The 20,043-nt window shown below is 47.6% G+C and overlaps 9 protein-coding genes across 9 annotated transcripts; 3 read left to right on the forward strand and 6 right to left on the reverse strand.

The window, feature by feature from the left end:
- Positions 1-171: 171 nt before the first annotated feature.
- Positions 172-831, reverse strand: EV420DRAFT_1269277 (uncharacterized protein; the record flags this gene model as incomplete). The annotated part of the gene is made up of 1 exon (XM_060467491.1): positions 172-831. One exon carries the CDS (start codon positions 829-831, stop codon positions 172-174), a length of 660 nt encoding a protein of 219 aa, XP_060331314.1.
- Positions 832-2,555: 1,724 nt separating this feature from the next.
- On the reverse strand, positions 2,556-3,473 carry EV420DRAFT_302670 (uncharacterized protein). The gene is made up of 2 exons (XM_060481598.1): positions 3,250-3,473; positions 2,556-3,196 (listed from the first exon to the last, which is right to left on the reverse strand). Exons 1-2 carry the CDS (start codon positions 3,364-3,366, stop codon positions 2,705-2,707), a joined length of 609 nt encoding a protein of 202 aa, XP_060331315.1. The 5' UTR covers positions 3,367-3,473; the 3' UTR covers positions 2,556-2,704.
- Positions 3,474-4,133: 660 nt separating this feature from the next.
- On the reverse strand, positions 4,134-5,884 carry EV420DRAFT_1620365 (kinase-like domain-containing protein; the record flags this gene model as incomplete). Its single annotated transcript, XM_060475566.1, has 11 exons — positions 4,134-4,227; positions 4,282-4,307; positions 4,330-4,416; positions 4,475-4,678; positions 4,733-4,814; positions 4,868-4,947; positions 4,998-5,288; positions 5,339-5,371; positions 5,425-5,575; positions 5,629-5,663; positions 5,717-5,884. The coding sequence occupies 11 exons, from the start codon at positions 5,882-5,884 to the stop codon at positions 4,134-4,136; spliced, it is 1,251 nt and encodes a 416-aa protein (XP_060331316.1).
- A 510-nt stretch (positions 5,885-6,394) lies between these two features.
- Positions 6,395-7,942, reverse strand: EV420DRAFT_302762 (lysophospholipase). The gene is made up of 8 exons (XM_060481599.1): positions 7,897-7,942; positions 7,370-7,837; positions 7,116-7,316; positions 6,962-7,060; positions 6,851-6,901; positions 6,764-6,793; positions 6,636-6,710; positions 6,395-6,577 (listed from the first exon to the last, which is right to left on the reverse strand). The coding sequence occupies exons 2-8, from the start codon at positions 7,721-7,723 to the stop codon at positions 6,458-6,460; spliced, it is 930 nt and encodes a 309-aa protein (XP_060331317.1). The 5' UTR covers positions 7,724-7,837; positions 7,897-7,942; the 3' UTR covers positions 6,395-6,457.
- A 160-nt stretch (positions 7,943-8,102) lies between these two features.
- EV420DRAFT_1269689 (clathrin light chain) lies at positions 8,103-8,991 on the reverse strand (the record flags this gene model as incomplete). The annotated part of the gene is made up of 4 exons (XM_060467517.1): positions 8,103-8,316; positions 8,368-8,520; positions 8,571-8,698; positions 8,752-8,991. Coding segments are annotated over 4 exons (735 nt in total), but the record flags the coding sequence as incomplete, so codon positions are not given.
- A 126-nt stretch (positions 8,992-9,117) lies between these two features.
- Positions 9,118-10,645, forward strand: EV420DRAFT_1676865 (mitochondrial PGP phosphatase-domain-containing protein; the record flags this gene model as incomplete). The annotated part of the gene is made up of 6 exons (XM_060479160.1): positions 9,118-9,202; positions 9,271-9,335; positions 9,387-9,425; positions 9,477-9,572; positions 9,628-10,088; positions 10,189-10,645. The coding sequence occupies 6 exons, from the start codon at positions 9,118-9,120 to the stop codon at positions 10,265-10,267; spliced, it is 825 nt and encodes a 274-aa protein (XP_060331319.1). The 3' UTR covers positions 10,268-10,645.
- A 3,373-nt stretch (positions 10,646-14,018) lies between these two features.
- Positions 14,019-17,061, forward strand: EV420DRAFT_1620369 (P-loop containing nucleoside triphosphate hydrolase protein; the record flags this gene model as incomplete). Its single annotated transcript, XM_060475567.1, has 16 exons — positions 14,019-14,108; positions 14,515-14,625; positions 14,660-14,689; positions 14,739-14,847; positions 14,895-15,027; positions 15,077-15,132; positions 15,189-15,265; positions 15,320-15,581; positions 15,637-15,740; positions 15,831-16,060; positions 16,114-16,205; positions 16,252-16,449; positions 16,505-16,632; positions 16,685-16,793; positions 16,846-16,883; positions 16,936-17,061. The coding sequence occupies 16 exons, from the start codon at positions 14,019-14,021 to the stop codon at positions 17,059-17,061; spliced, it is 1,893 nt and encodes a 630-aa protein (XP_060331320.1).
- EV420DRAFT_302987 (uncharacterized protein) lies at positions 17,011-18,903 on the forward strand. The gene is made up of 8 exons (XM_060481600.1): positions 17,011-17,471; positions 17,530-17,612; positions 17,661-17,722; positions 17,777-17,830; positions 17,894-18,044; positions 18,106-18,242; positions 18,304-18,413; positions 18,468-18,903. The coding sequence occupies exons 1-8, from the start codon at positions 17,343-17,345 to the stop codon at positions 18,513-18,515; spliced, it is 774 nt and encodes a 257-aa protein (XP_060331321.1). The 5' UTR covers positions 17,011-17,342; the 3' UTR covers positions 18,516-18,903.
- Positions 18,572-19,240, reverse strand: EV420DRAFT_1642090 (uncharacterized protein; the record flags this gene model as incomplete). Its single annotated transcript, XM_060477313.1, has 5 exons — positions 18,572-18,673; positions 18,722-18,831; positions 18,890-18,900; positions 18,959-19,122; positions 19,175-19,240. 5 exons carry the CDS (start codon positions 19,238-19,240, stop codon positions 18,572-18,574), a joined length of 453 nt encoding a protein of 150 aa, XP_060331322.1.
- Between the last annotated feature and the right edge of the window lie 803 nt (positions 19,241-20,043).

Here is a 20,043-nt window from a genome sequence, read left to right on the forward strand (position 1 = left end):
GGGGTTTTAAAAGAGAGAAAAAAATGAGAGACTGAAAGTGTAACAACGAAAACAAAGAATATGGTAAGCGAGTAATTGAAAGATACATCCCCGAGTAGGATGCTCGTCGACTTGACATAAACCTCTGAAAAATGTCAGCCGCGATCATGAATGAAATTTCCGGATTTACCTTTATACACCCATCTTCGAAAGCTCCTTCCTCGCCCTCTCAGTAAGTTCCTCGCGCTTTTGCGTCGGCCTGTCTTCCTCGGTCTCGGCCCTTGCGACTCTCCTTACATCCATCGTGCCCGTAGAGGAATCTATCAACTCTGTGTCCGTAGTTAGATAGTCCTCGCTCATAATCTCTACTTCACACTCCTTCCTCGTGATGTTATACCCCCCCTGGGATCCAACATTCCAGTCCTTGCTCCACGCGTCCAAGATGAAGAACATCGCATTCTTGAACCGGTACTTCTTCTGATAAAACGACAACGTCGACTTCGGAGGGACGGTCAGCGTGATCGTCTTGGTCTGGCTCTGTGTCGTCTCATACGTCGTGAACACCTTGGTCTGGCTATCCATGCTGAGCGACAGGCCCTTGAATCCGGCTGCAATCCCGACAGAGTTGGTGACCTCGTTGCCTTGGGTGACTTTGAGCTCGGTCGTATACTGAAGGGAGTATGTTTGCGTTGCAGCCGTGTTGTTCTCCCAAGACATCTTCGACACCCATGTGGTGTCGACAAGATAGGTGTCGAGGGAGGCGTAGAGGGCCTGTTCGCCTGGAATAAAATAGATGTTGGATCGACCAGACTTGACCATGGCATCGCCGCCGCTGGGCCTTGTAGACCACATACTTGGAGAATTCCTTGCTCTAGCGGACCTTTCAACGTCGTGGAATATAACGAGACAATGAACAAGACTCACCAACATGATGGAATGAAGAACGGATAGGTCAAATGAGATTCAGAAAATACCTAACCAGTGGCTTCAATAGTTGGATGGTTGTATGTTTGCGCTCAGGTAGGCTTGTCGCATTATACCTCTCGTACGTTCCAGCTGTCAGATGGAGATTGAAACTGGCACTGAAAAAGCCTATGAAGTCGTCGCGGATCCATAGTGCCACTAAGGCAGTAGAACGATACTCTGGGCCAATGAATTGATACAAGAATTTCTTGGGCCTTGTTTACCGGAGTCGTCCCTGCCACTGTCCTCTTTAGTTCTCCCAACTCAGAGCTTCAATAGCCCCAATGTATTGAGGATTCTCTCGCCCTATCACTCGTCATCTTCCTTTCCCCACCCACCATGATCCCGGACAAATTGAGATAGGTGCTTTCAATCTACTGTTCCTTGGCGTCTGACTTCTGCATTACGACAAGGTCTGGCGCTCCTGACTGCTGCTCGCCACGGGGCCCAATTGCACGATTAGGACAGTCTCCTTCCTGCGCACGGACCGTCGACTAGGCAGTGGGCGGCGAGAGTCGGGACGGCTCCGGGTCACGGTAGAACCGAGAGAAAGGGTGTACAAACAGACTTGTGTGTGTGAAAGGCGTGGCACGAGGATACGCTCATGACCAGGTGAGGAACCAGAATAAAAGAGGGTTGGCCAATAGACGGACAGCTGGTACTAGTGAGGCCTATCAATCAGAAAGTACAGGTCTGCGGAAGATGTGAATCGTGTTCAAGCCCGTGTTTGAGCTCCGATTTTATGATCTAGAGCCCTCATAAGAGTCCCGTGTTCTTCAACTCCAGCACAAAGGGGATATCGCATCTCTTAGTCGAGCACTCCCTTGCGATGGAGCAGCCTAGGATATACTATATTCTTCCCACCTTCGTTTATGCTGCTGCGCTGATATCGAACCTCTTGAACACGGTATGTAATGTCACAGGTATAGCAGAAGTCAGGGAAGATAATGATGTGGCGGGGGTCTCGTGTGACGTCTAAATACTGACACCACTGGCTTCGAACTTATCATGACCCATCAGTGATCTAGCGTAAAAGTAAAAATCAGCAGTGACCTTCTCGTAAAGGATATTGACATAGAGCCAAGACGGAATTCTGTCCTTCAACCTATCCACAAACACCTCGATATGCGTTGTGTGTTTTGTCTACATTCTAAGAGAAGGCAAGATAAAAATTCCTTCCTTCCTCCCTGAGGTACAGCCACTGCCGGCGGGTACCTGAGAAAACGCGTGACCGCAGACATGGCTCATCTAATTTGAAGTCATTTCGACGTAAGTTTTCTTTTCAAAAGATTATAATTTCATATTGGCGGCAACAAAACATACCGAGGAAAAAGAACATGGTAGGTAAAAGTTATTTGGGCTGTTTATTTCTGAGAAAAATGACCTGTACAAGGTAAATGATTCCGACGCGCAAAAACTGAAGCATATGAAGGCCTGAAAGCGTAACAAGGGACAGAGACACATAAAAAGACAACAAAACAGGATACTGAAAGATGTTCATTGGGCAGGAATATTCGCAGGCTCTGCATCAAGCTGCAAATATATCAGCCATGATTGTGAATAAGATATACGTATTACCTTCAAACCCATCTCAACAAGTACGTCTTTCGCCATCTCAGGAAGATCCTTAGGGTCTCGCGTCTCCCTGCCATCCTCGACGTCAGCCCTCACAACCGATGGCACATCTATTGTACCCGTTGTGGAGCGAGTCAATGTCGTGCCGACAATCAGATAGTCCTCGCTCATAAGCTCCACTTCGCGCTCATCTCAGGACATCATCTCCGCCTGGAGAGCCAACATTGAACTCCTGACCCAACGTATCCAAGACGAAGAACATCGAGTTTCTGAACCAATATTTCTTCTGATAGAACGTCAACGTCGAATTTGCAGGGATAGTCAACGAAACCGATTTCGTGTCACTGTCCGTCGTCTCGGAGTCAGAGAATACCTTCGCTTGGGTATTCATGGTGATCGACAAGCCCGGTAGAAAGCCGCAATTCCAAGATTTTGGAATATCAGCGGCTTCAGCTTCTTTGGGGCCCGTCACATAGTCGAGGGTGTAGGTTTGCGCTGTGTCGGTGGTATTCTCCCAGGACATCTTATAGATCCAAGTGGTGTCGATAAGATGAGAGTCATTGCAGGCGTAGAAGGTCGTCTGGTCGGCGGGATGCTCATAAATAGCGGTCCGACCAGACTTGATCAGGGCGTCACCGCCGGTGATCTTGTAAACGACATAATTGGCGAACCTTTGGCTCTAGAGGATCATTTCAACATTTTTAAAAGAATATGAGGTAATGAAACACTGACCATAATGATGAATGAAAAATGGCTTGGTCGAAAGAAATTAGAAGAATGGGCGACTGACTGAGAGAAGCTCCAACGGTTAGGTGGTTGTATCCTTGCTGTCGCTTTTATACGTCTCATACATACATCCTGTCAGGAAGATTGTATAGGCAGGCTCGGTCGCAATATACGGCTGAGGTATGCATAGATCCCTACAAACCAGGAAGAATGGGCATTTTTCGAATGCCCTTTCTATTGGTAGCGTCATTGAGGAAGTAGGACGGCAGCCTGAGACACGGCTTACCAGTGCATCAACCTCCCTACATTCTTTGACCGCCGTCTTCATCTCTGCGGGTCCAATCATTCAGTTTGTATGGGCTCGGTGTACATTGAGCATTCCGCAGATCATGTATCACAAACCGGGTTCGATAATTCCACTCGTTTGGGTATCGGCAATGTCGGCTTTGATGAACTCTGCTCCGGGCGATTCGTGTTCGGGTTGTGCAGTTAGGAAGAATGAGTGGACGCGCGAAGACGACTGGAGAATTGCTGGAGATGGTCGATTCGGAGCGAATAAGCATCATTCATCATTGCAGTTCGGCAACTGCCGAAGATAACCATGGAAGAACCTGGCAAGTACCCAGCCGATACGAAAAAAAGACGTTGTTCAACTCGATGCGATAATAACTCATGTAGCACTGGACGATCAATTACGATTATTGCTTTCTGACTAAAGTAACGTAACAGCATTTTCCGCTATCGGATTCACTTGAGTTATAGATCAAACGGACTGTTTCAGGATCGCGCATCTTAGATAATTCACGATCTCCTTGCACCAATATGGGTACCAGCCAACTCCCGCTCCAGTTCCTCACTAGGATCATCCATGACAGGGCGTAGGCGGCCTGTTAGCTTGAGGAGGGGCAGTGAACCCCGACGTAGTTCCCTCCTTGGCCTTGCATTGGAGAGTTCATGATCTCGTCCCGTGATGGAAGAGGAAGGCTTTATGATACTAATGAGACTCTATCGTTGACGGCAAGGTAATAGAGGTATTACCTGTCCTGTCGGCGAATTTGACCCGCCTGCCCTAGCCTGTGCACGAACTTCAACACGGAAGGAGTTTACTTCATCAATAATTAATTTCTTCATTCCATCAATGCTGTCCTCTTCTTCAAATCCGAAGTCGAACTTCTGCGGGTGCGAATAGGTGTTCAGTAGCTAACACATGGGACCGGAGAGACAAGCGCACCGAATCACAAACGGGCTCGTCAGCCGGATCATGCCATACTTGGAGGTAAGGATGGTTAAGCGCCTCCTCGCAACTTATTCGCTTGGCTGGATCGAAGCACAGCATTCCTGAGAGCAAGTCAATCGCGAGGGGGTTGGCGTGAGGAAACAGTGTTGAGAAAGGTACCCGGGGCTTGATAGGAAGAGATCGGATATAGTCTTGGGCCTTCAAAACGTTCAATCATAAGGCGCCTGTCCTTAGTTGGAAGAAAAATCTTACGCGGGGAGATCCGACACGTCGAAGCGTGTCTTCAGATGGCGTTCCAAGATAATGAAGAATCTGGTTAAGCTGATCGACATAACTGGAAGACGGGTAAGATCAAGTTTCAGACATGAAACAAAAATCATCACGAACTCGCGACCCTTGAAAATGGGTTTGCCGCCCAATAGTTCGGCCAAAATACAGCCCACAGACCAAACATCAATGGCAGTGGTCTAGATGTATATTTAGAATGGAAGCAGAAGTGAAAATGATAGGGACACACGTAATTGGCAAAGCTCAGCATGATTTCTGGAGCTCGGTACCATCGAGTCGCAACATATTCTGTCATGAAACCTTGATTTCCGGCGGCTTTCGACGTGCCTCCTCCGGGAGTATAGCCTCTAGCAAGTCCAAAGTCACAAATTTTAAGTTCGCAATCAGCATTGACCAAAAGGTTTCCGGGTTTAAGATCGCGGTGCAAGACATTGGCGGAGTGAATATATTTCAATCCGCAGAGGGTCTGATAAAGGAAAGACTGGAAGTGTGCATCCGTGAGGGGTTGACCGGATCGAATCTGTACGACAATCGATAACATATTTCGTCAACAGGTAGCCCAATACTCACGATGGCGTGCAAATCGGCCTCCATCAACTCTTCCTGGATATCGGTTTATTAGTGAAAAGATCCTTCATTGAGAACCACTCGCTTACATAGAGATACACTTCATCAAAATTGCCGTTGGGTTGAAATACAATATCCATATCGTACAAGCAGGTGATCTGCTTGGGATATAAGTGATGCAAGAATAGGTCAGGAATCCGAGGACGAACATTTTTGTGTCCTCGGAAGTGGTGCAACAGTCTGGATGTATATCTGTCAGGGATGCAAAAGCGAATGCGGCCAGAAATGCATACCTGATCTCTCTCAGACACCGCTTTGTTAAAATACGCTTGGGAGAACCAGAGATCAGCAACTACCGTGAATAGCAGAATAAAGACACACCTTGGTATTGATATTCGTGATTTTCTTAATGGCGCAGCCCTCGCCTGATCTACGATGTCTCGCAGCGACCACACACCCATAAGCGCCCTGGCCAAGTTCCTTGACGAATTGGTACTCGGAATCGACGATGAACGTGGAGTTGAGTGCGGTAAAGGTATGTCTCTGCATGGTGTCTGCTTGAGAAAATCTTGAGGGGGTGGGAATATATACAAAGATGGTGGTACAAGTGAAAGCTGTATATTGACAAAGATCAAAGATTCTGTTTGGCAATGCTGATGAGCACCGCCACTTTGCGATCGGTATCATAGGGGCTGTACGACACGCTTCGTTTCGAGGCTAGATTTTCATCGACGTGAAATATTAACGCTGTGAATCACTTGGGATGCGTACGGTGTTCTGCATTTGTCTAGGAAAATCGTCTCGGAAGTAGTTCAAAAACCACCAACCAATAGGAAAGTTACCTGTGGAAATTGAAGTGAGTTTTGGTCTTACAGCGAAGTGCCAGTTCAGAAGGGACCAAACGCTAGACTTTCAACGTTCAACACGTACCGTTGTATCATATGTACACATCGGAGGGCTTATGCTTAACCTTGAGCTTGAGGCTTTAAACCAGCCACTTTGCGCTGGCCATCTCCATGCCGTCTCCACGCATAGTCATGCGAACTCCAAACAAGGCTCCGCGTTGAAAAATTGCCAACATAAGCATATCACTTTAATGATACTGACGATTATACATATGATCTATAATTTGGACGTCTCGGGGATAGGAGTTGAATGCTTTTGGATGAAAGCGAGAGACTCCTCCAATAATTTATCTTTCACACCGTCTTCTTTCTCATTAGAGAGCTCGTGGAAGGCACCCTGAAAGTCCTTCAGCATTGTAATTTTGAAAAGCATAGTAGTAGAATCCGTAACTCACGGGATATGATACATATTTCTTATCCTCCGTGCAGACTGCGTCAAAGAATGCCCGACTTGCCTTCGGACTCGTAATCTAAAGCAATGTTAACGCCGCCGCCGTAATATAAATTTCCAAACTAAACCAACCCTGTCGTCCGTCCCATGAAAGATGATCAACTGACAATTAAAAAAAGATGAGACGTTGGCTCAACGTAACCCCGAACAAACACGTACAGGAAGCTTCTTAGGCCAATGATGGCATCGTGATTTCAGAAGGTCCTCGCCCTGTCATGATGCAATGATCAGTCGACAATATTTATGAACTGTCAAAGTCAAGAATCATACATGATCGAGCATATCCATCAGACCAAGGAGACTTCCCGAGGGCTTTACAAGAGGATCCTTTACATAGGCCGCGCCGACAGAAGTATCGCGAGATAGTTCCTAAGGGTGGAATCGGTAAGTAATGGGAAGGTATTGAGTTCTTGACCAGACCCACGTCAGGAGCAAGGTCCGCCGGGAAGAGAACGTAGGGAGTCAGGAAAGCCAATTTGCTGAGACTCCAACGTAGGACCTTGTTGACCGGAAAGGTCTGCTCGACCATAGGACTCGTAGCTATTACGCCGGACAAAGACGCGACCGTAGAAGCATAAGGAGAAGTCCTTCCTTCAGTAGGGAACCCCAAGACTTCTCCACCGCCCTATCTCAAAGATGAATTCTGAGCCGCTGCAGAAAGTGAAGACGACTACGCACCATGGACTGCCCCATGAGGAACACGGGTACTCCAGGAAGCTCCTTCTGTACATGTTGGATAGCCCAAGCGACGTCCTCCATTTCATTGGCCCAGTTTGTTCTGGCGTACGAGCTGTCTTTACTCTTGTTCTCCTTGTCCAGCGCCGTCCTTCCGAAGCCTCGCTGGTCATAGGTGAAGACAGCGACACCACGCTCGGCAAATTGGGAGTGCAGGTCGGTATATCGACTGCAGTGTTCGCCGAAACCATGAACAAAGACGATGACGGCCGTGGGACTGTCGACCTTGAAATAGCGCGTAAAGAAGTTGGTGGAGTGGGGGCCTTTGATCCAGGACTCGGTCAACGTCGACGCCATGGGTGAATGAAGTTACTCGTCGTCGCCGCAATTTCCAGTCTTATGAATATCAGACTCGATTGGGTATCCCGGGGCCCCTACCCGTTGCTGACCGTGTGATAGATTGAATGGAACCTGACACAGCCCAAGCTAGCTAAGAATACCGGTGATTCAGCCGACACTGAATCACTCACCCATCGTTTTCTTCTGTTTTTCTTTGGAAAATTGTCTTGTTTCTCCAATTTCGCGATGGTAGTACGGAAGGAGGCGCGAAGTTGCTTAGTCACTGACGTACACGTCATGAATTGAAAAGTCAAGTATTAGGTATTCAATGGAAATTTATCTGAAGAGCTTCGTACGATATCCATCCAAGGTAATAAAGAGTCGAAGTCCAAGAAATCTAGTAACCTCCAGCACCAGGAGCAGCGTCACCTTCCCTCCTCAATCTCAACAGAACTTCCTTGAACCGCGTCAGATCCGTCGTTCCTGGGCCTGCCCTTGCAATAGTCTTGCTTTGCGAATTTTGAAGCTCAATAATATCACAGATGCGCTCCCAGGTCGTACCCTTGGACAGCGACTCCGTCAAAGATTGACGATATTCCTGCTCTTGCTCCCTATATCCACTAATTAGCATACAAGCGCTTCTTGGCAGGTTTATCACTCACTTGTTCTCCGAAATAGTAATCTCCTTCTTTGCGTTGTATTTTTCGTAAAATTCATCAATGGCTCGCTCTGCTCGACTGATGGTCTCTTGACGGCGGGCTTTGGAAGCTTCGTCACGAGCCGCGATCTCTTCAGCTTGGCGGGCGCGCCATTCCCTACAGAGAGGTCAGCAGGAAAAAGAAGTATAGTATCAGGCATCTCCTACTTGATTACATCTGGTTCATCTTCCTCGATGGTTTGGGTGAGGATGGGTGTTGAAGAGAACACAGAGGGTTGTGGACGAGGCGCAAACGTCGCACTGAATGTCGGCGTTTGTTGCGGGGGTGATGAAGTCTATTTGGATGCAGTCAGTCATCGTGTTTTCGAAGGCGAGTAGCTCAACGCACCGGGCCCATGTCAATGTCAGGGAACTCGCTCTCAAACTTTTCAATGTCATCATCACCGGTGACCTTTACTGACGTCTCCTTTTCGATAATGGGAGGTGGGCTATTGAAGTCGTCGAAAGAGAAACCAGATCTGCCAGCTGGAGGCGCAGGAGCCAACTGTGCTGGAACAGGGATGTCGCTCTCGCCATCCAGTGAAATGTCAGGGAAGGCAGATGCAGCACGGTCGAAGTCAATATCATCGTTAGGAGCTGTATTTCATTAGAAAATGGCATAACTGGACGACCAGGGACCTACAGGAAAACAAGTCGGCCATGGCTGTCGACGTTGAAGGAAAGGTGGAAGGTCGTGGGAATTATAGGCTTGCACATGCCGCTCAATGTACCGGGCTTGTTGGTTCCTCTGCAACTGCTCTGGTATCCCAGGGTCATAGTACCGTCTCTTATCGTGAAAGGCGCGCCATTTTTCAATTGATACTCCAGGAAAAATTAAGACATTTGTCGCAGAAAAGACATACGCCAGCTCGACTTTCCGGCACTGAAAAGGCTGGATATCGCGGTGCTATATTCGACAAGGATAACTGCCTTGTAATATTGTTTCCAGCTCGCCAACGTTTGTCTTTCTTACACATTTTGTAGACTCTTCCTCACAAAGATGAGCTGGTGCCTGAGTTGAAGGTGCACATCTACAGAAATTTCCTTGGTTTCCGTTGACTCCAATCGCTATAGACCGCCTGGCAAGAATGTCGAGAGACTTTTGGCGAAGGCAACGTCATTATTGTCAGCAACTCTGCTGGGACCCATTTGGACGCAGGCGGGATACAGGTTTGCTTCATACCCAACACCCTCGTTTCTGGATTAACATGACAATGAATCGCAGGCTGAATCGGTCTCTTATCATCTGGATGTACCAGTTCTGATTCACACAACAATGAAGCCCTCTTATTCATGTATTGCTGCGATCCGGAAATATCACTCCTCGTTACCCAGCCCAGTCGAAGACAAAGAGTTGATCATAGTCGGAGATCGATTATTCACCGATGTTGTCCTTGCCAATCGCATTCGATCCTGGAAGGGATGGCGGTCATTTTTGGGACTGGATCGTGAACCCCCTTCTGCCAAGGGTGGCCCGCTTGCTGTATGGACTACAGGAGTTTGGCAGAAGGAGGCAACGGTCCTAAGATGGTCGGAAAAACAAATGTTAGCTCTGGTTCAGCGGTGGTCTCGCCCAGGGATAGAGACTCAGCTAGACACGGGGGCATTTATTCGGAAGCCGCCAAAGGAGGAGAATACAACAAAGGACGCTGGGCTTGGGAATATATTCACAAAACTTGTATGGAGGTACGTCTTGTTGGTTTGTTCTCGAGATCAACGACCTTCACAATATACGTATAGGAGGACTTGAACATTGGTAGCACTGTCTTAAGTATGTGTAGGACAGTTCGAAACGATCGTCCATTCCATCATCGTCAGGAGGTATCAATCCCGCTGTGTCGCTCGTTTCAACAGCCCAAACATAGTCTACACTAAGCAATGCTTGAATCACTCGAGCGCTGCCTCAAATTGGTTCTTACTGCGCAGTGCATGTCTTGTATCTTCTTCTTTTGCTCTTGTCCCCGGGCCCAGTAAGATCTCCTAACGTCAATCTCCGCACTTCCTTGCTTCGACAATGTTTTTCTTTCTGTTTTAATATTTTGTAATGCAATAACGGGGTCAAAATTACTCCCGCTGACCAGCACCAACCCCATCCACATGTTCATATAAGCACTCCTTCGCTCCTATACGTCTTCCTCTAGTGATATATTCTGCGAATTGCAGGGGCTGGACCCGTGCTGTTCCTCAGCTTTGATAGCGCCCCAACGTTTACATTGTTTTTTGCCACGCTCATTCAGATTCGTGAGTATTCTTTGCATTACTTTACATTCTGACTAGCTCAAAGCATCTCAGCTTCTTCAGAGATATCTTACGTAGGCACTATGCACTACGTCCAAACAACTACTCGTGTCTACCGTTCGCCTTTCATGTTAGTGTGCACTCGCCTCCCGTACTAACCTGACCTACAGATGACTGCCCACTCCCCACCTCATCTCTATCATCATCTGAAAACAGATCGGCGGATCACCGTCCGAAGTCTTTAGGCCTGGCAGAAACTATCGAAGGCCCGGATGAGCAACAACGACCAGCTACACCTCCCCAGCGTGAATTTCGCACTTATGGCCGAGGAGGCGCGCGTTCTCGACGTCCCAGAGTTAAGCCCGACAAACGCGAACTCAATCCGAAAGACAAGCCCAAATTTCCATCCTTCAAGTTTCCGGCAAAGTGGCGGCCTAAGGTCCCTATTTCTGGGCAAACTCCTCCCTCCAGTCCCGGATTTTATGATATGCCCTGGTGTGGACCGTCTTTGTCGTCCCAATCTGCTCCTTCTCTCCCGTCCTCCACATCCTCTCCTGCGGCGTCTAATACTCCTCGCCTGCCGTTCGATGATAGTCCCCCATGTTTACTCAACGAGACCTATTTCTTGCCAACCTCTGGAAGAGGAATTCGAAGAAGACGAGGACGTCCAACACTGACTCATTGTCGGTCACTCGTTCAATATCCTCGACATTTTCGGGGCATTCATCGTCAGCCTCAGGCTCTTCGTTTACTTCCCTGTCACGCCCCGAGGAAGGTGATGATTCCGCGAGCGAGATGTACACAGAATCATCTGAACCCTTTGAAAACCCTTCCTCTGCGCCATATAATAGTCTAGAGAGGGAGATTGGTTGTCAAGACGCTGGTGCAGTGTCTGGATGTGCAAGTTCGTCTACAACTGAGATTACAGTTGTTGGGATGGGCAATGAATGCGATGTGTTAGATGCTATGAGGAAGTTGCGTACTAAATGATGATATGCTGTAATGAAGATACTTAATAGAAGAAATTCTCTGATGGCTAAGCTCGATGCCAACCTACCCGTCACTTGACTGGATTCCGTCCCTTGTTAGACTGGCTGAGGCTACCCAAGTTTTGTAGTTTAGCGCTTTATCACTTATAGTCGGGACTCGGCTCGGGTCCCGCTCAGTTCCGAGAAGTATGTGGTCATATTTGTCTACGACCCTCTTCCCCTCGACGTTCAATGCATCTACACTGGCACAATGAGACGGTTCAGACCTCCTGACGTTTCTTCCCTCATAACTAGTACTTTCAATGCAAATGCCACCATTCCCGACCCTCGCAATGTATATGTCGCCTGATCAGGCAAGTTATCAAGACAAATACAGACGTCTTTTTCGGCCACTGGTAAGGTTCAGCTCTATCGTCACTGTTTTCTCAGTTGACCGAATTGCCTGGAAGTCGAAAGTATGGCAAACGGGTTATGAACGACATCCTCTACGAGCCTTGGCGCAGCGGGAAGGAGCACTGGCAATGGAGAAATTTCGTCTCTCCGATGTTGCCTTCCGCGCACGGAACAAGGCAGATACAGCGATTTACAACTGTGATGCCCACGAACACCTTGGAAATATGCACCGGTATAATGCCGCTGCTGCCCACTGGATATTTACTGGTACGTCTACTTGCATTTTTCTTCTGTTTCGTCTGCTCAGCCTTTGCGACAGACAATAATAAGAAGGTAAACTTGTTCCGAATGTGCGAAGATGACTCTATTGAAAGCAACATAGACTGTCCCATTTTCTTATGATCTGACATTGTCTCCACGCCCAAGAGGCCACTTTTTTTGCGGAGCGTGATCATCAAGGACGCGATAGCACACCGTGATCCCTACGTGTGGCTTATATGTGGTATAATATTTTGACTTCGTTGGGTCTCCTCCATCTGATAAAATCATTATAGGACGCGACTCTCACGTCAGGGACTGGGCTTAAAGATAGATCCTGTAATGGCTGCGATCGAGCGAATGCTGCGACAGTAATGTGTTCATACACTTAGCATTCCAGTTACGACTAACGAAAACTTCTAGGCGTGAACTGAAGTGGGAACTAGGCGATGGGGGATTCAAAGTTATACTGGATAACCCATCGACCTCCCCTTCCCAACCAATCCAATAACTCCAGCGTAAATGCGTTCCCGTACGAAATCGAGTGGCCCTAGCTCGACTCTCCAAATCCAAAAGCTCCACCTACTCCAGCGACAGCTTAATTTGGGCAGTGAACAAGAGTAATATACAGTTTCTCCTCTCCTTTCTTCGCGTATTGACGGTAAAGGACAGACGAAAGTTGCCGGGTGGGGAAATAATCAGCTGTTTCTGGCGATAAACGACCTGGGTGAGACTAGGCGAAAACGGGCCCGAAATCAACCGGAACTGCCGTGGTCTCGGATGTTGCACAACGTCAAATCTATTGCGTCGCCGACATTTTCCAGCGCCGCCAGCGACGTATTAAAACCTTCTATCGTAGTCAATCTGCGACCGTGTTATAGCAGAAGTGGTCAAATATAAGCCTGATACCGCAGAGCGGTCTAGCGCCTGCTACATTCTCATAGGAAGAACGATTTTGAGCATGCTTTTCGGGTATCCACGGCGTTATCAATCTCCAGCATCCCTGCCGTCAAGAAACAGATTGTCGCAATGATTGGATCCATCGTCATCCCCGTAGATGCGCCCTGATTTGAAAGAGCGTCAGACACGTTGGCTGACCGACAGCACTTCTGCTTGGGTTTCAAGTCTAGGATTGATCTTCCCTCCTCTCTTTAATGCAATCATCAGAAGGTCCTGCAATGTCTGTATCTCCATTGGAGTAGGTAATGTTGCACAAGATGAGGAGCTTGCCAATGTCATAGCAGTGTTCACATGGTATTCTGCCTATGAATTGATCTTTCTGAGGAAGTACCAGGATGGTTGAAACACATCTTCTGGGATGACATGGAGTATCTAAATGTATACATTTTTGTCTGTTCAAGTCGCTCATCCATTCATTGCAAGAATTAGATGACAGACTCGACGTCTTCAAGGCGCCTTTTGAGCTGTTTAGTAGCATTTGTTCAATCCAAAGCTAACTATAGCATATGTAGCTCACATGGCTCAATGTTGTGACTTACCTAAGTGTGAGCAAGCAGTCATCTACTTGAGGAGCTTGTTGCTCGGCGCTCAGCTACGGACCGGTCCAACCTTAGGCTATTATGCTCCGGTAGATTACGCTTTCATCAAGAGTGGCGTGAAATGGTAGCGATGTGAGCTTATCCTGTGGCGTCGGTTACAAAGGAACGGATCAAAATAGTTTTGATACTAAAAATGCCAGGAGCTTGTCGGCGAGTAGGGGACTGCGCGAGCGTCTTCAATGTTAGGAGGAAATTTTTTGATGAAAGCTGATGAAAGATTTCGGGCCGCCATTAACCGGAAGGCGTCGGTGATGACGTGGTCCATATCGGTAAGCCAGAACCCACCGGCCGAAAAGCTCCTACCGCAACCTTGCTCCTGCCAGCACTCATTACGACTCGGACGCGCCGTGTAGCGACCTTCAACGACCTGGATTCTACGCCGTATCATTCTCTATCTTAGCCAAGAAAGCGGATCGAACGACCGACCGAGCTAGGAGGCGATTTCGCGTTGGACCTGGGAAATGATTCTCTGTGGATCATGGCGTTTCCTGTCTTCGACAAAGTCGTTTGGACGGTCGCCATTGGTGCAGCAGTTTCCTACCCTTCGCAATAACGCCAGTTTTCTCTCGTCGCAGCGGACAATTTTACGATGTCGCGCCTTTGCGACGCAACAGGCCTCGGAGCCTTCCCAGCCAAAACCTCAGTCGTCGATAATATCCCGTGTGCTGCCTTCAGTCTTTTGCAAACTCCCCGTCGTCGTCATCATTTCGTAAAATTGTGGCATTAGCGAAGCCTGAACGCAAGCCACTTTCGATCGCTGTGGGTCTATTGCTGGTGTCATCCTCCGTGTCCATGTCCGATTCCATTCACGGTTGGAAAGCTCATCGATTTCTTCTCGACAATAAATCCGGTATTTTTCTGTAAAATGCGGAATGTACTGCCTCACTGACACTTACTAGCAGATTCCATTGGGATTGTCTATTTGGCAAGCTTCAGGGCTGCTCGTACTATTATTCACGGCAGGCGCCGCTGCCAATGCGTCAAGGGCAATGCTTATGAGGATCGCTGGTAGGTCAAACTTAACACATTCCGTGCGCGTTTCTAATCCTGAGCAGGTCAGCGCATCGTCGCAAGACTTCGAGAACAGATGTACGCAGCTTCTGTCCGCCAAGAAGTTGAATTCATCGAGAAGAGTGAAGGTGATGTCATCAGCCGACTCAGCGTTGATACCAGTGTTGTTGGAGAAAGGTACGATCGCACTTTTTATCCTGTTGTCTTTTTTTGACATTTCGCGAAGCGTGACGCAGAACCTTTCTGATGGACTTCGAGCCGTAATCATGTCATCGGTTGGGTGTAAGCCATTTCGCTATAACTATTTGACGTCTCAAAGCCTCATGCACGAAGAACAGTGGCCGCCATGTTTTATATCTCTCCAACTCTCACTATGCTGATGTTGGTCATTGTTCCACCTGTATCTTTGGGTGTGGTACGTTTTCGATCATCCAAGCTCCACCAAAAACTATTTTGAATACTAGAACAGGTATTCTATGGCCGGTACCTGAAAAAGTTGTCATTGAGAACGCAGGAGGCGATGGGAGAAATGACAAAAGTTGCCACGGAGTCGTTGCCTGCCCTTCGTACGGTTCAAGCCTTCAATGCGCAAAGTCAAGAACAAGAGAAGTTTCACGAAAAAGTGATGAAGGTGCTTCAACTGGCCAGGAAAGAAGCCATTGCTAGTGGTATATTCTTTGGCAGCACCGGCTGGAGTGGTAACATAACACTTCTTGGACTGCTTGGTTATGGTACGCTGGTTCTCACGCACTTGATTGAGGGTGAATGACCCCTTTTGCATTCAAGGTGGGACTTTAGTATCACGCGGCGAAATTTCCGTGGGAGATTTGACGAGTCTGCTTCTTTATACGGTCTACGTTGGAAATGGATTGCAGATGATAACGTATAGCGTGTCCTCCCTGTTCTTTCACGTGTCGCTAAAATTCTCTATAGGACGTTCTTCGTACGTGCAATTTCATACATCCAAAATGCATATCTAGATCTACTTTCAGTCATCTATCATGCGTGGTGTTGGGGCAGGAACTCGTATCTTCGATTTGCTTGACAGAAAGCCAGCGATTCCTCCGGACACTGGTATCACTTTGGATCACAGTCGGCGTGGAATAGTGAAGTTTGAAAACATTCGTTTCGAGTATCCCAGCCGCCCAGGTGTTGAGATTCTAAAAGACCTTAATTTCGAAATTGGAATTGGTGAAAGTGTCGCCGTCGTGTACGTTTCTCTTTGACACATATTAACATGTTGCGTTAATCTCTTAATTTTAGTGGAAGGAGTGGAAGTGGAAAGACGTCCATTCATTCCCTGCTTCTACGGTATTACGATCCGGTGAGTGGGAAGGTCACCTTTGACGGACAAGGTATGGGAACTGTTTTTTTTGGAAGTGGGACCTCATAAGCATGCAGATATACGCGAATTCTCTGTCGACTCTTGGCGTGGCATCATCGGGGTTGTGCCACAGGATCCCATCCTATTCACGGGGACGATCGCTTCAAATATAGCCTACGGGAATCCCGCCGCTACTCGGGAACAGATCGAGCACGCGGCCAGAGAGGCTAACTGTGAGTTTGTATGGGGCATGCCAAAAGGATTTGACACTGAGAGTGAGTATATACCTGCGTGCCTGACCATGAGAATCCTAATAGTATGTCCACGCAGTTGGTCGAACGAGTTTAAGCGGCGGACAGCGACAGCGACTTGCGATTGCCAGAGCCTTACTTAAAAAACCGGCTATCCTTGCACTAGACGAAGCGACAAGTTCTTTGGATGCTACGTCAGAGCATAGGGTGATTACACTTTATGATGCATGAATTCGGTTCTCACAACAGGGGTATCTAGGTAAATGATGCGGTGGACAAAATACTTCGCTCTCGGCAAACTACATGTCTGTTTGTAGCGCACAGGCTATCGACGATTGCTAGAGCCGAGCGAATAGTCGTTCTTGAAGGTGTGTGTCGCTATTGAAGACGCTACCGAACTAACATAACCGTATGCTCTAGATGGCCGTATAGTGGAATCAGGATCGTACCGTGAACTAGTGCGTTTATCTCTCAAGAGCCAAAGCACGTATTGAATTTCACTCACCTAAGGTTAATCGCGAGCATTCCAAATTCCGGGATTTAATGGCAGCTCAATTAGATGCCGCTTCTAGGCAAGCGCCATCTTGGAGTCAACCTCCGTCCCTCAAACCAGAGGCGCTTCAGGCCGAAGCATAACAAGCGCCCTGAGCGCTTATTTTGACGTACGTACATAATAGATTATTATCTTTATCCACCTGTATCAACAAAAGCACACGACCAAGTGTATATCTATAGTAGAACCCATATAAAGATATCTCTTACTCTCTTAGAGCCAGAAGAAAACTAAAAGCGACCTAAAAGCATTAGGATTCTTTCCTTGATTACTACTTCTCAACACGTTGCTGACGCGTGTTGCCTTTATAGTCCTTCAGCCCTTGATCCCATCTCAACAAGACTCAATAAGAGGCACCATCGCAATGGAACAGACTCAGTTGCACACACCCGTCTCTACGACTTCGACATACCAGACTTTTCTACCACCTCCTGAAATTATGGCAGCAAAAAATGCTTTTACGACCATTAAGAGCGCTACGGCAACTCTGGATGTAACATTGATTTGGCATTCCATCATTGCATTGCTATGCGCTCACTTCCATCTTGCAGGATGTGTTGGATAAGATGATAGTCAATCATTACCATGTCGGTATCCTTGGAAGCAAGACTGGGCTTGCCAAAGATATTGAAGCGTGCGACTCAGTTTGCCGCCACTGTTCTTACCCACTTATCCGATGCAGGATTACCGCCGATATCGCTGATCAGGACAAAGAGCGCAAACAAGGGCTGAAAGAAATACAGCGTGAGCATTGCGGACTTTGCTGCAAGCGATCCGTTTTTAATGTTTCATATCAAGTATTACTCGACGACTTTCTCGACAAAGAGATACTCGAGGCTTTGAGGGCCCAGGGTAAGGATTCTGTACCTTACCCCTTGCGACAATTCCCGAACTTTCTGACATGTGATACCGTAGTCGAGGAAGAGATCAATAAAGAGATCGATCATCTCGTCGAAATCCATGTGAAGGAACGCTTGGAACAGCATCATATTCCCGAGGCTGTCAAACTTGAGGTACAAGAGCGTAAGAGTGCCTTGGAGCGAGAGCATCGTCGTCTCCACAATTCGTATGTTTACTTCAATTCGTTCGGCATCACAAACCTCTGACCTCCGACCCGGAATTGGTAGAGAGAGCAAACGCGCCAATTCACTTTTGCGCCAGAGAGACGGCAACGTATTGCTGAACACCATCTATGCAGACGACGGAGAAGGCGAGGTCAGCAAAGATTTTCCTCGCACGCTAAACGATCTTTTCGACCTAGACGGTGCGTCCTATCAACGCACTAGCTTTTAAAAAGGCACTAACAGAATACATCCGAATGGTAGCCACGATCAGTAAAAGCTTAGCAACCGAGTATAAGCTACCTGGCGTCTCCGACTCACGCGAGAAAAATCTCAATTTACTGCTGCGTTTCTTCGGCATCGCGTACCAAATGGTACGATAGACGGACGAGTATCTTTCCTGCCTTCCATTGACAAGCAGCGTTTAGGTTAGGACCGGCGACGAGAAATACAGACGAGTTGGCGTGGTATTTTGATTTTAATGTGGTATACATTCGTCAAGTAATACAGCAAATAAAAATAATCTATGCCCTCATTCACTTTCTTGGGCCTCTGCGACCGCTTTCAAGTTTCCGAGTATTTGATAACAAGGAGTAAAGTCACCATAGATAAAGTATTGACTCGCTTGCTCCTCCTGCTTGCAATGAGAGTCCGACATCCTGAAAGGTATGAGTTAACTAACCTCGGGCGTTTTATGGAGTATGGCAAAAGCATTCATGCTGCACTTTTCGCCATTAATGAAGGCGTAGTCGACAGTACTGGCAGCCATAATGCGATCAGAAAGGACTTTCACTGCGTATCGACCGTAAGTCCAGTTACATGTTGACTTGTAAACATAAAGGTAGCGTACAGTCAGTCACCCTGAAAATAAGACTGTTAGGAACGTAGTCCGGACTAGATCGTGGAGTCGAGAACGTACTTGTGGGTTATACTTGTACAGACTCCGCTTAATAGTCCAAATACAGAGAAGAGGGATTCTCGGCCCTTCATTGGTGGGAGATTGGTGAAGTGGAAAAGGACGTCTTCCTTCAGGTATGTTGACGTGAACTTGGGAAGGTCAAGTGTACCCATTAAGTGGTAGAACTACGCAAGCATGTCAGCGTCAGTCCTAAGCAGTTAGAATTTGCGTACTCACATCTTCTATCCATTTCTCAGCGTCTTTGTACTGGGAGTCTGATACTGGCGAGCTGGGAGCGGACATGATGGTGGCAACGCAGGGAGCAATATGTCGCGCTAACCATACTGAAATTCTTAAATACTCCCAAGACCGGGGGTAGTTACAAAAACGGGCCATATATCCGCATCAGATCTTCTTCGAAACCTTCGTGGGGGCCCATCATCATGAGACAAAGCGAAAATCGAATACATAGTAACTGTAAAGATAACGGGCTGTCAGCAAGACTGATGATCGCGCCACAAGCGTGCTTTCAATTACCCTGCAGTGTTTCAGGACGGTGTTGCCTTGTGTCATTATCATTGGTACTGGGTGGGCATGAGGTTTCCAGGGTAAATCTTAAGCTCGGCGTCGCTGTCTAGATGTCATTCAAGTTTCAGTGGAACAGCCGGCTATATGTACCGATCTTTCAAGGTGAATTTACCGAAGGTAGCAGCTGTAAACGCATAATCTCCGTAAAGCCTTCAGAGGAGCAATTTAAAGATCAACGAATGGTACCTAGTGGTACCTTTAGGCTGTATCATAGAGTTGCCGAGGCACCTGAAAAGTTACTGAGGTTCGCCCTAGAATTGTATTGTTTGTACCCGGCAGCTTTCCAGTGTCAGAATCCAGCTCGTGCTTACCGCAGTCCGTGCGAATCATTTGTCCACGAACCACGTTTATCAGGTCGGCCTGGTCGGGTAACGCGCAGAACGGCTCCGCCGATACTGCGCTCCCGAGGCGTTGCTATGTACTCGTATATGCACCAGGAGTGGGTCCATAGCGATCTTGCGATGTCTGGGCACTGATTGTTGCGGCAGAACTTGAAGAAATCCGCAGAGCTCTAGAAT

The sequence above is a fragment of the Desarmillaria tabescens genome, assembly GCF_030435595.1.
Source record: "Desarmillaria tabescens strain CCBAS 213 chromosome Unknown EV420scaffold_15, whole genome shotgun sequence".
NCBI lineage: Eukaryota > Fungi > Basidiomycota > Agaricomycetes > Agaricales > Physalacriaceae > Desarmillaria > Desarmillaria tabescens.

Coding starts and splice junctions, on each gene's coding strand:
- EV420DRAFT_302670 (XM_060481598.1), bottom strand. CDS start 3,366: ATGAGACGTATAAAAGCGACAGCAAGGATACAACCACCTAACCGTTGG. Junction 3,197..3,249: donor ATTTTTCATTCATCATTATG/GTCAGTGTTTCA, acceptor ATGATCCTCTAG/AGCCAAAGGTTCGCCAATTA.
- EV420DRAFT_302762 (XM_060481599.1), bottom strand. CDS start 7,723: ATGGCGTCGACGTTGACCGAGTCCTGGATCAAAGGCCCCCACTCCACC. Junction 6,794..6,850: donor ATTGGCCTAAGAAGCTTCCT/GTACGTGTTTGT, acceptor TTTAATTGTCAG/TTGATCATCTTTCATGGGAC. Junction 6,711..6,763: donor TTCATGGGACGGACGACAGG/GTTGGTTTAGTT, acceptor ACATTGCTTTAG/ATTACGAGTCCGAAGGCAAG.
- EV420DRAFT_302987 (XM_060481600.1), top strand. CDS start 17,343: ATGGAACAGACTCAGTTGCACACACCCGTCTCTACGACTTCGACATAC. Junction 17,613..17,660: donor CTTGCCAAAGATATTGAAGC/GTGCGACTCAGT, acceptor TATCCGATGCAG/GATTACCGCCGATATCGCTG. Junction 17,831..17,893: donor CGAGGCTTTGAGGGCCCAGG/GTAAGGATTCTG, acceptor GTGATACCGTAG/TCGAGGAAGAGATCAATAAA.